This window comes from Balaenoptera physalus (genome assembly GCF_965194825.1).
Source record: "Balaenoptera physalus genome assembly, contig: SUPER_6_unloc_3, whole genome shotgun sequence".
Taxonomy (NCBI): domain Eukaryota; kingdom Metazoa; phylum Chordata; class Mammalia; order Artiodactyla; family Balaenopteridae; genus Balaenoptera; species Balaenoptera physalus.
In genome coordinates, this window is record NW_028126535.1 from 518,844 (window position 1) to 532,380 (window position 13,537).

At 40.7% G+C, this 13,537-nt stretch overlaps 1 protein-coding gene and 1 pseudogene across 2 annotated transcripts in view; both read right to left on the minus strand.

Moving 5' to 3' along the window:
- Positions 1 to 13,537, minus strand: part of LOC309663529 (cyclin-Y-like protein 1 pseudogene) — a 295,819-nt pseudogene that overhangs the window by 260,342 nt on the left and 21,940 nt on the right. The gene's annotated exons all lie outside the window — the stretch shown is intronic.
- The window catches only part of LOC309663530 (cyclin-Y-like protein 1), a gene marked incomplete at its 5' end in the record, with an annotated part of 62,982 nt that continues 50,406 nt past the window's right edge, over positions 962 to 13,537 (minus strand). Inside the window, 5 exons of the mRNA XM_082478878.1 lie at positions 962 to 1,858; positions 3,417 to 3,579; positions 6,855 to 7,021; positions 10,841 to 10,960; positions 11,933 to 11,984. Of these exons, the coding sequence (XP_082335004.1) occupies positions 1,742 to 1,858; positions 3,417 to 3,579; positions 6,855 to 7,021; positions 10,841 to 10,960; positions 11,933 to 11,984 (619 nt within the window). The 3' untranslated portion in view covers positions 962 to 1,741. The remainder of the gene's footprint in view (positions 1,859 to 3,416; positions 3,580 to 6,854; positions 7,022 to 10,840; positions 10,961 to 11,932; positions 11,985 to 13,537) is intronic.

Genomic DNA, 13,537 nt, shown 5'->3' on the forward strand with positions numbered 1-13,537 from the left:
TTCCTTTACCAAATCAAAAAAAAAGAAACTTAGGTGATCAAGCAGGTAAGCACCCCAGCCTTGCAAAGGACTATTTTAAAAAGAGGAGGGGAGGTATCCCCTCAAGTCTTAGTGCAATTTTAAGGTTTGATACTTGTAGAAGTATAAATGCCACAAACTTACGAAACATCATTTGAAAGTTTAATCGAATTTCTTCTAAACTCATTTAGTTTTGTAAATTTTAAACGTTAAGCGTTTATTGTTTTATTTTTTATTTTTTAAAATTTATGTATTTATTTATTTATGGCTGTGTTGGGTCTTCGTTTCTGTGCGAGGGCTTTCTCTAGTTGTGGCAAGTGGGGGCCACTCTTCATCGCGGTGCGTGGGCCTCTCATTATCGCAGCCTCTCTTGTTGCGGAGCACAGGCTCCAGACGCGCAGGCTCAGTAATTGTGGCTCACGGGCCTTCCCAAGCCAGGGCTCGAACCTGTGTCCCCAACAAGAGAGCCTGCGACAGTGAGAGGCCCGCGCACCGTGATGAAGAGTGGCCCCCGCTTCCCACAACTAGAGAAAGCCCTCACACAGAAACGACCCAACACGCCATTAAATAAATTAATTCATTTAAAAAAATAAAAAATAAAAAAATAAAAGCTTAATGTTTAAAATGTACAAAAGTAAATGAGTTTAGAAGAAATTCGATTAAAGTTTCAAGTGATGTTTTGCCAGTCTAGCATTTATACTTCTGCGACACTGTTCTGGAGTATCCAAGCACACTATATTAAAGCTTAAAATTGTTCTAAGACTTTTGGGACACCTTCTATTTCATCACCGGCTTGTTAATTACTGGACCACCATGTTGGCTGGAATTATGAAAATATCCTTTAACACAAGTATATAACAAAGAGGAAAATCATCACAAAATCAGAAGCACCATTATAGTTAACAAGAAATGCAGCACGGACCCAATAGAAGGAAATAACCTACTTTCTCTGTTTATGATCGCAAACATGCTAATATGCTAATAAGTACTGCCTGCAAAGAATTTGGATGACATGTGTTATTCAGCAGCTTTTTGGTTTAAATTGATTGCCAATAATGACTAGCAGCTTCAATGATATAGTAGGGAGGAAGAACCCTGCAAAACCTAACGATGCTACAACAGTCTGTTCCGAAGTTTGGCTTTATGAGTTGTTAGGAGTCCCATGTTTTTTTTTGTTTTTTTTTTGTTTTTTTTTTTCTTTTTTTTTTCTTGTTTTTTTTTTGTTTTTTGTTTTTTTTTCTTTTTTTGTTTTTTTACTTTTTTTTTTTTTGGAGTCCCATTTTTTGATGGTAATACTGCACTGATTCTAAAGGAATATGCAGCAGTATGGGACAGTGAGGTAAGAAAAACATAGAAGTTATATAGCTAGTGTCTTTAAAGTCTAAAAATTTAAACTATTAATTAAAAAACGTCACATAGCTCACAGCTATCAGATATCTGTGCGTGGATTGGGAGCAGATATCTGTGCGTGGATTGGGAGCTTTTAGCTTTGGAGTGGTTTTTGTAACTCTGTTTACAATAAAAAGGACAGAAGAGCGTGTTACATTGACGAGGTCCCGTTCTTTCCTATGAGCATAATCTTCGCTTGTCCATGAGTCTCTTGAATTCAATGTCTTTCTTTAAGGTGAAAATACTAACTTTGCTGGTTTCTGAGCAGGAGAGGTGATATTTCTCCAGTCTTTGTTTCGAGGGGTTTATGATGTTACAACCCCTCACTTCTCCCTTAAGAGAGGATGGCATTGGAGCGCCGAATACCAATGAAATGATCAGCGCTGAAAGACCTTCTCATAGCAGCTCTACACACGTCTTTGTATTTGTCGTCACACAATCTGGAAATGGCCTAGGAAAGTCAATCAGGTAGAACATAGGTATAATTAGGGGGGAAAAAAAATGTTCGGACCTTAAAAAAACAAAAAAAGCATCATTGATAAGCCACACATCTCCATTCGTTTAGATAGTTCATAGTTACTGCTACTTTGGATAGCTGATATCTACACTAACTGACAGTTCCCTAAGTTAATAACCTTTAAGGGCTATGATTAGATTGCTGGGGCAAGGGGTAACTTGCCCTAATAACTTAGAGTTACTTAAAAATTGGGTTGCTAATGATAGGCTCCTAATAGCAATATCATCTGTTACCTACACACGTGATCCTTAAACGTAATGGACATACACTTGGGCAAAATCAGTGTTTACTCAGCTATTCAACTTCTCTTCAGTTTTCATTAGTTATTACATACTCTAAGAAAATTTTAATCAGGTAGGTATGTGCTGAAGGTAGGAGAGGTCTAATGACAAGCGCTGAAAGGTGCTATTTCACTTGCACATAAATTATGGTAGAAAAACATCTTATTCTAAAGTACCACCAAGGTACCACAGAAAGTATCAATTTTAAATGTGTTCATTTCAGTTGTGAATTTTGCTGTATACCCACCAAAAATCATAAGCCATAAGTATTACGTTGTTCCATGTACGTTACCATTTATATTAAAAACTCATGTACTTTCTACATCCAGTATCTGAATCCACATTATACCTTCCAAGTATAGGTCTCTCAGGTTAGCCACGGATGCTTTGTCTAATAAACTCATGGGACTGAACTGTGATACACATACACACACACACACACACACACACACACACACACACACACACGAACTGCAAGCTGAGTAAAAAACAGTTAAGAGGGAATTCCCTGGTGGCGCAGTGGTTAAGAATCCGCCTGCCAATGCAGGGGACACGGGTTTGAGCCCTGGTCCGGGAAGATCCCACATGCCGAGGAGCAACTAGGCCTGTGCGCCACAACTACTGACCCTGCGCTCTAGAGCCCGTGCTCTGCAACAAGGGCAGCCACTGCAATGAGAAGCCTGCGCACCGCAATGAAGAGCAGCCCCCGCCCGCCGCAGCTAGAGAAAGCCCGCGTGCAGCAGCGAAGACCCAATGCAGCCATAAATAAATAAATACATTTATTTATTTATTAAAAATATCAAGACAGTAGAAATAGTCCAAAACATCAATTATATAAAAAAAAAAAAAGACAGTTAAGAGTGGTAAGTAGATTATGTAGGTACATCTGATTAGGGATACAATTTTAAGAAATTATTCATGTATGGTTATATGTAAGTGTAGAGGTTCAAATGGAAAACCATTAAGAACAGATTAAATATGATTGAAAGTATTCTGTATTATGGTTACAGAAGAGACAATTTTTTTTTTTTATAATGTGGGATCCCTGTATAAACCATAAAAGACACAGGAAATATGATGCCAACGGGTCAATAAGCTCTTCAAACTGTTAACAGCTTTCCATTTTCCTAATCACTGCTTAATATAATTTAGCTACAGGTGTGGCTTCGGTGGCTGACAGAAAACCCCAGTTAGTGATTTCACAGCCTTACCTCTAAGTTCTGTGCTCTTTCTTTGCTAAGAGGAGTGAATAGAACATTCAGGTTGTTGTCATCTGCTAAGGAGCGAAGGTCAAAGTAGTATTTGGCATACACACTGAAAGGAACATTAATATTAAACTGAAGTAGCTCCACGAAGTGCCTTTCCATCTCATTCCTGGGGGAGGAGGAGAAGACAAAACCAACACAGGACAATTTTAGTCAACTGAGCTATCTTCAAAAATACCATTCTGAGCTACTAGGATGGCTCTAAATACTGTTTTGAAACCAATAATGGCTACCCAGCTGGATTAATACCCTAATGTTCAAACAAGGTACAGCTATTTGTGGTCCTTTCTGCGTCCCAGCACTTTGAGTCTGGGACAAGGGGGAAGAGGTCATGGCCCTCTTATGCACTCATGCTGCTGACTCAGGGGCTCATTCTTCAGAGTTCCATTAGTGCAGCTGTACGATTCATGCTCCACACTCACTCACGAGGCCCCGCTCTAGTGATCAGTTGAAAGGAATGATGTATGCTGTTTATTAGCTCTGAAGAACTTGCAGACATTTTCACCGGGCTGGTGACAGGAAGGGGCTTACTGAAGTAGAGACGAGCCAACAAAAGGAGTGGGCACATCACCATGGCAACAAATGGATCCATCGAGAGCCACTGCTATTATCTCTGAGGGGGGAAAACTCTTGAGGCAACAAGGATTCATCTCAAGTAAATAAATAAATAAGCTACATTCGATGGGAAAGGGAATCCCCCCACCCCCACCCCGTGCATGGGGCTGTGTCAAAGGGCATAATGCAAGTTTCTGTTCACCTTAAAACCTTACTAGGGTGACTTGTCGTCACCATGACAGGACAGGATGCACTTTTTAAGCTTAGGAAGGCAGTAAGATTATGTCTCAGCTAGGCTAAACCCACTTTATGATACGACCTCTGATAGAGCAGTTGTTGCCCCCGGTGTTAGGAGAGCAGCCCAGAATGTTCAGACCTACCGCCCCTTGCCAGGACAGACTGCACACGCCCACAGAGGGCGAATTCAATGAAGTGGGAAAGTAGAGTGCTGGGAGCAGGCTTCTGCTATATGACCATATCCAGCCATTTGCTTGCCAAATGTTTAAGTAAATAAATATAAAGTTAGAGTAAATCTTACCACTTTTCACAGCAATCACTTTAGAGAGTTGATTAGATAAAAATGATAAATACCCAAACAAACATGCAAGTGGCTTATTTTACAATACATTTGGTTTCTTGGTTTTCAAGTGTTAATATTTTATCCATTGGATAAATCAACAAATGCTCCATGTTCTCCTGTATGGAGAGCAGAGTATGAGCAGAAATGAGGTTTCTCATTTGTTGAACTTTAAACCTAACTGAACCTACTTCCAAAATTAATTTCCTGTTCATACGGCCAGAAGTCTATAGAAATGTAAATCAGATAATGTTTTGATAATCAGCTAATCAGGACTTAATTTACTACAGGAATAAATGCACTTCACTATCCCTTTTATATTTTCTCCACTAATACATTTTAATTGTGTGGAAATACAGTACTTCATAGGATTAACATGTCTATTAATAGAGCTTTAATCACTGAAGAAAAGCATTATGCCTACAGAATATGCATCTTCTGTGTTTTTTGCTGTTTTTAAATGGCTAGGTGGCTGAAGAGCCTACCACTTACAGGCGCAGCAAACTGTCTGAACAGCAGCTGCTCAGTTTAACTTACTCTTTTGAAGGGAAATATATATTTAACAAGACACAGAGATGTTAGAAAGTTTTAAGGAAAAGCTGATAGACAGCAATTTTTCAATTCAGACTCAAAATGAGACCATTACAAATAGTAGTCAACAGCAGAGGGATGAAACAAATGTGTATTAAACACTTTGTTGTAATGCTTTCCAACTCCCAAAGATCATAAACAAAAGCAGCCTATTATAAACATAATTACTGGTGATTCTCCGTTCTACACAGAAAAGCGTTGTTTAGAATTAGTTTCTTCATAGCTGGACAGTGCCGCTAATGCTCCTGGGCTCAATGTCTATGAACACCCACACGTTTCCCTGCATGTTCTCGGATGTTGTACCTGGAACCAGAGCCCCAGTCAGCTCAGTTGCAGATTCTGAGAAAATTTCAGCTGCCATCATGGCAGGGATGGTGTTCACGATTACAAATTTTCCTTCCTTCAAGGGACCAGTTTCAAGACTGATGATAGTGTTGGTCAACGTCACTTTAGTTTCTGCAACTTCCAAAAGTACTTCTATTCATTTCAAATTCATTATCTGCTGTTCCACTGTTTGCTAAGATTGCTACCAGCAATATCACCACGACCACTTGGTTTACATGATCACCAAAGTGGGCATTTTCACCAAAAGCCACTTTGACAGCTACTGACAGTCACTGGTCCCTTCTCTTAGTCACAGCTTTCCTCGCTTCAGCTGTAAATATGCACTTTGGTAATTGTGAATTATCTAGGGTAAGGGGCAAAGGTAACAAAAACAAACTCTTGCCCCTGCCTGCCATCTTGATCGGCCTCTGCTGTCCAATATAATCAAGAGGTGTCCTTTCACATTTTCCTGAATGCCACCCACAAAGACAGGTTCACTGTCAAGCGGGCACTTCGAGAGTCTGCTGGAATTACCTCTCTGGCTCATCCTGCTTCCCACCCTTGGGGCCCTTCACCAGAGCCAGACTGGAAGCCTGGCGTTTCATGCCAATGTGAGCGTGCCATCTGTGAGGAGAACCTGCCTAGTTAACTCAAGGCCCCACAAAGTGCTGCTGTGTTTGCTGAGTGCCCTGGGTGAGGCCCCAGGGATGCTTCCCGGACGACCTGAGAGGTAGGTGTTTCCTAACTCAGCAGACTTTAGGGGAGGAGACAGGAACACAGGGATCTGAAACCTTTATATGTGGCTACCTGTACCTCATAGTTTCTGTAACAACAGAACCTCAGATAAAAAGGAGAAATAGACCAGCAAAAGCAAATACACAATGTGTGACTCAGGTTGAAATTATAACCTGTCAGTAGTCTAGAGGCCCTAAGACCTTAACAGTGGCCACTTGCTTCAAAGACCAGGCATGTGCCCCTTAAAAATGGACTGGACCTGGTAGACAGCTTTAAGAAAGCTGTCAAGTTACTTACTGTACCATGTTGCTCTGGTAGTGAGCTTGTAAAATGTTTGGCAAAAACCACCAGAAAAATAATTTCAATTTCTCAAGCAGAATATTACAACAATAACACATCAAGACCTACCAATGAATGAGGGGAAATACAAATTGTTATACTACAGCTAGATAGAAAGAAGGCTGTAATTTTATGTCTATTTCAGCTCTCTGCACAAGGTAACCTTTCTTAAAATGTAACATTTCTTAAAAATGTAAACTTTATGAGAGCAAATGAGGTATTGGAAAATGGTTAGAAAGTTCACGGTAACCTTACAAACTCACATGTCCTCAACTGTAACGTCCTTGAGGATCTGGCAGTCGTCCACATTCCATACAGCCCGATCGTCCCAAAACTCGGAGGCAAGAAGAATGGCTCCCAAAACAATTCTTTTCCAGTTAGTGGGGCAAATGTCGATCTCAGCATAAGTTAAAAGCCTTTCTAAGTAAACCTGCAAAAGTAGAGCACTGATCTTTGATTTTCGTTCAGTTTAAGTGCTGTGATAAGAATTGTTAGGAATGACAGATTTCATCTCTTTTTGACACCCCTTTTATTCCTAGGTTCTACAAAGACTTTGCTCAGCCAAGCCAAGGCCAGAGGCCAGGTCACAGTTGTAAGTCAGATATTTCTGTGAGTCTGATATTTCTACTCTGCCCGTGTGAATTTCCAACCCAATTTTGGTCACAGGAATGAAAGGACATCTCAGCAAAGGGCATTCTAAAGACACGCATTGTATTATTACCTTCCCACTTGTCAAGGGCAGCACATACAGCCCAGTGTCGACTTCAACTGTTCAGTAAATGCTTGAGTGCCTATCACGTGCAATGTTAACTACAAGACTGGTGGTGGTTGCATGGCGATTTTACATAACGCTTGAGTGTGTAAAATTCTGGTAAGACTGAGCACATCTTTACCTTCTCTTCAGAGTCAGTCACCAGTCCTTTTGTGGCATGAACTTGAAGATAAAAACTGGTGGTCAAGAGAGCCTCCCAGTGGCTGCTGCGTGGCACAGCAGGACAGGCAGTACAAAGGGGCTTTACAACTGTCAAGTATTCCCATATTTTAGTGCCTTTTGAAGGAACACACATGCATACAAAGGGTAGTCCTTTTCATAGCCCCAATTTTTCACATCTCCATTATCATTTCATTATTCATTTCTGTCTTACATAATCTGCAGCTTAGTCAATTCTTTTGGTTTTAAGGTGGGAAGACCTGCCTGTGTCTGTATCCCTGGGGCTCCTCTAAACCTGCCGGTTTGTGAGATGATTTCACGGTTTCTTTTACATGTATCAAATGTCTACCCTACAAAGAACTGGATGGAGTTAACAGCTGAGCAAAGATTAGAGAGGTAAGCTGTGATTTGTTGTTACCTCTGTAGAAGAGTGTATATGCCATTTGACAAAAAGAAAAATGTCCAGTTTGAAAGAGTCTGTTTACTCTCTGAAGGGTTATCAGATTGACAGCTCAGATTCGCCCATGCCCTCCAAACTCTACTGTGTTTTCAAACACGGGTATTGAGATTATATGTTCTTAGTGAAATTCGGCTCCCATTCCCCAAAGAACTCAGCACTCTCTAGTACCCTAAGAACGACTCTCCCCGCAAGGTTCAACTCTCTACTTTATGGGACTCATCAGAGGCACTGAAACGACACTGGCAATCTCTCAACTTCCTCTCACCTTTGTACTGGCAAACTTGGTACACGTGCTGATATTCATTTATCCCACTTGCCCTCCTGTCTCGGAGGAAGCGAGATTTCTTTCTTTTCACTGAAGCTAACTCTCCTATGAATGAAGTTGATCCCACCTCACTTCTGCAGAGCACTGTGCCCACAGTTAGTCTCCTTTTGAACAACTTCTCCCTGTCAGAGGATTCCTCCAGTGTGAATGCTTCCATGTCCCCAGCCTGTCCCCCACTGCCCCTAGACGGCGTCCTCAGGCCTGAGGCCAGCTCCTCATCTCCCATCCTCTCCTTAACCCACTTCAGTCAGCCTCCTGCTGCTACCACTCTACAGAGACTACTCTTGCCGTGGTCACCAGTGCCTTCACACAAACAACCCAGAGCTCTTCGTCCCAGAGCTCCACTCCCCAGGCCTTCCCTCATAAATGAAAGAGCACTGCCACACGCCCAGTCGCTGAGACCAAAAACCTGCACTTGAGTGTATCCTGCTCCAATCTGTTAGGACTTCTTGTTATCTCTACCTTCACTGGTACCCTGACCGCTTTTCTGTCTGTCACTTCTGACTTGTATCGCTGCCACTGCCTAACTTCTCTGCCTCCCAACAGACTACAGTCTGTTCTCCCCAAAGCAGCCAGGAGAGCCTCTTCAATTAAGAGTACTTTATGCGCCTGCTCCAGATCTGCCAGAGGCTTCCCATCAAACAAATACCTTCTTCCCGTGGCCTGCAAGTTACGAGGCCCTGTGCGGTACGGCCTTGTCCTTCCGTGACCTCATCACCTATGCTCTTTCCCTCATTCCCCGCTCGGATCACAATGGCCACCTTGCTTTTCCTTGAACACACAGAACAAGTTCCTGTCTCAGAGCCTTGCACTTGTCCCCTCTGCCCGTAATGCCAGCGTACCTGATCTTCCTCAGTTCAGCCAGGTCCTGGGTTCAAACATTACCTCTTTAAAGAGGCTCTTCCTGAGCTTTCTAGTAAGCCCCTCTAATCACTTTATCCCTTTACCTTGCTTTCTCTTCATGGTTTTTACCACCACTTGAAATAGTCATCTTTTAAAAAACACTCATTAAAAAAAAACACTTATACTTTGCTATACACCTGAAACTAACACAACACTGTAAATCAACTGTACTCCGATAAAAAAAAAAAAAAAAAAAAATTTACGTCTTCCACACTTGCTCCATAAAGGCGAGAACTTTATTTATCCAACTTGTTCTCTCCTCCACCCCCCACATGTAGAAAAGTGACACAGAGTAGGTATTCAGTGACATGGTATTTATGACATGAGCAACTTCTTGGTAGCATTTAGCGTTTGGACCATACTCTCCTTCTTGAACCTCTCCTGGTGTCTCTTAGGGTTCTCTGCTGGGTTTCCTACCACTGTAGCCACTCCTCTGGGGATCTGTCCCTTAAGTGCTGACAGTCTCTAGTAGGATCTATCTTCTACCCACTTTTTATTTTACATACTTTCTCTGCATTTGAACAGCTACACTTAATTCCCTCCCTCTAGCTCAGATTCATGCTCCAATCCCATATATTCAAATGATTACTAGACACTGCCATTCTGCTGTCTCGCAGGTACATCAAGCTTAACTTGGCTACAAAGAAATGCCCCTCTTCCAACCCAAATACTCTCCTTCCTGCATTTCCTAGCTCTCCATATGCAAGCACCATTCCTGCCTCTCTCAAGCATGTGCTAAGCACTCCAAGTGGCCTGTAGCGCCAAGAAAAGGCCTGTGTCTGATCCAGTACCCACTGAGGGGTCTCTTTTCAAAAGGACAAGCCTCCTGTCCTAAATTCTGCCTTGATAGGAGCAGGCAGTGAGTGGCCTAAGTATTCCTTCCCTGCAGACCACGCAGCTGACTTTCCCCCCTACAGGTTTGCTATAGGGAGGAGTAAAACAATCCCAACTACCTCTCACTTGAATATGATTTATTATTCAAATGATAAAACCTTACCATAGGAATTAGGAATGGATGACAAAAAGGTCCTTACACAGCTGTAGCTTAGCAGGCTAACTAGAGTAAAGCCTTCTGAAGTCCTACTGGCACCCTAGTCCTGGGCAACTTCACATGCAGGCAATAAGAGGACAGCAGGGATGGTTAACACCATTATCCATTATGCAAGGAACAGAGAACTGAGGGCAGTAGTTCTCAGTCAGGACACACATCAGAACTGCCTAGGCAGTGCAGTCTGGGACTCAGCTTCAAACTGCCCGGAACCTGTTTCTGCCTGTGGACCAGAGCGCTCAGTGATTGCCCCGCCCCACCACCACCACACGCGTCGTCTGTGTGTGCGTGTGTGCACTGTGCGTGCGTGTGTCCCCTCAGGTGTGGAAGGAGAAACCAGAAATCTCTCCTGCTGCCTTTAATAGCAATTGTTTTGTGATGAGAAAAGCAATGGCAACGTTTTAAATCATAATGATGATTAAAGCTCAAATGTGTATACTTTACTTTCTTTTGATAGGTTTCTCTTAATAAAGATCTAATGATCGTTTCAGGAACCTACTTTCATTTGGGAAAAACAGGACCATACCATGTGTACAAGACAGAAATTTCTACAGATGCTTTATGAAAGAAAAAATATCTTACCAAAGTTACTACTGCACCTTCAGCAGTTAGCTGTGCGGCACTAGAAAGAGTATGAACAAATCCGTAAATGAATTTGTGTTCAGGATCATGCTCGAAGTATTCCTCTGGAATCTTTTCTCGCTGAAGGGAGAAAAAATGCAATTTAAGTATCCACGGAAGAAAAATACTTAAAAGTACCCTTAAGATAGCAGTCTTCACACTTGGGCCCACGTGCCCCTTAAAATAATTCTGATTGGGTGACATGTCTTGTAGTCTTTTAAATCTAAACAATGGGATCCTAAAATACCACAGTGATCCAGTACTCACCACCATTCATTAAAGAAAAATACAGGCACAACCGCAGAAAATTTATGTATTTCCACGTTCCTCCCCACAGAATTCTAACCAAATGTAAACTATTGGGTTGGCCAAAAAGTTCATTTGGTTTTAAGTAAAAATAAAAGACACAGTTTTCATTTTCACCAAGCATTTTATTGAACAATATATTCACTAACCAAACAAACTTTTTGGCCAACCCAATACTTTTAGGCTCAAAAGTCTTGCTGATCACCATATGTCATACTTTTCTGTAGTCAACTTTGAAAACACATTTCCAGTGTCCTGTAACCATAAGGCTCTAAGAATGTGCTGTCCTGTACAGCAGTCGCCAGCCACGTGTGGCCACAGAGCACCCGGAGAAGTGAATTTTAAAACTTTGTCATTTTAATTCGTTTAAAATGTAAACAGTTTTCTAATTTTCTTCTTAGAGGCCTTATCATATTAGGTTTATTTACAAATATTTATATTGTTTGATGCTATGGAACATCATCCTTTAAAAAGATACATTTTCTGTTACTTGGGTATGTTTACTTACCTGCTCACTATTCACACAAAGTGCAACTCGGTTCATATCCATCAACCCCTTATACAACACGCCTTCGGGAAAATGACTAGACACAACATGGCGTGGGGAAGAAGACTTAAAGGAAGATGAATTTGACTTCGAGCTGGAGGAAGTAATTTTCTTCTAGTAATTAATTTCAAAGCAAATCAGCATGAAATAAACACAACTGTATAAGAGAAAAATACCACTTCAATAAAACTGACACTTACTGTGAGTGGATGTAATCTCTCATCAAAAATATCCAAGGATCTATCTGCAACTCTATAAAATAAGAATGTGCATTTAAAAAATTAATTCAGGACTTACTATCTTAGTAAAATATCGGCTAGGAGTAGAGAGAGGGGTAGAGGAAGCTTAACCTTCAACGAAGCAAACAGTTTTATAAATTCTTCTCCTGGATTCCACCCTTAGAAAGGTTTCCTGACCTATTTTTACTCAGCACATCAAGTTCTGTGAAACCTTTTCTACAACAACCAGCCAGAGTTGCCTCTATAAGCACTGACCCTCCCTAACAGGCAATGCTAGTAAACCAATATATTTTCACCCCTCTAACCTCACACTGGAATATGCAAGAACATTTTATGAAGCAGTGGTGGTGGGCAATAAATTCTTCTCACTTCAATCAATGTGAATATGAGATTCATGGTTTTTTCCCGTTTTTTTCTCTTTAGTTCTTTATATCCTTATTGTGTATTTCTTCTTGTCTCTTTTAAATAGTTTGAGTTAAAAATGTAATTGTCTTTTTATTTTAAAAGAAACCAGGCTTTTTAATTTAAAATTTCACCACACTAATACACTGCGCTCATTTGAACAGCGGTTCTCTAAATGTGGTCTGCAGGCCTCTGGGATTCTCCCCTATCCCCTCCTTCAGGAGGCCCAAGAGGTCAAAACTGCTTTTATAAGAATACTAAGACACTACCTGCCCTTCACATTGTGTGACATTTGCTATGGATGTATAAAAGCAAAAGTGGGTAAAACTGCTGGTTTCTGAGCATGAATCAAGGCAGTGGTACCAAACTGAATTAGAAGTCATTCAATTATTCACTGCCACTTGCAGTTAAAAAATCTGCTTGAAGAACATCCTTGATAAAAGAGTAAAAATTAATAGTGTTCTTAAACCTTGGTCCTTCTTTTTAATATTCTGAATAAGTGAAAAGTATGCATTAAGCACTTTTACATACTGAAATATGGCTGTGTTAAGGAAAAGCACTTGTGACTTGGCGGTAAGTCATTTTTTTCATAGAACACCATCTTTATTTGAAACACTTTTTTCATTGAACACCATCGTTATTTGAATGTACAACTGACACAGTCATTCTTTCAAAAATGAACAAAGTGAGCCTGTCACTTCAAGGAAAATAACTCTAAAGTTATTTGTTGCCAATGATAAAATTCAAGCCATCAAGCTAAAAATATCAGGAGTTTTGGAAAACTTCTACCTTCGATTGTGAACTTGACAACTTCTCAACACTTAAAAGACTTTTCTGGTAAGACTGGTGGTGATACTAACAAAAGTGAGTTTTTGACACTGTCTAAAGAAATGTGAACCAATACTTTCCAAATGACCAATGTATAATATTATAAAGTCAGGTACAGGTAAAAAGATCTACTCAGTATGCATGACAGATCAATGGGTATTAATTTAACATAGTATTTATTACAAGTTCATTGATATGATTTAGAATTCCATTTTAACTAATTTAAGAAACTAGCACATGCAGACTTTTGGTACAGTATCAAAGAATATACCAAATTATCTGAAGGCTTTAAAAATACATCTTTTTCCAACTATATATCTGCAAGCGGCTGGATCT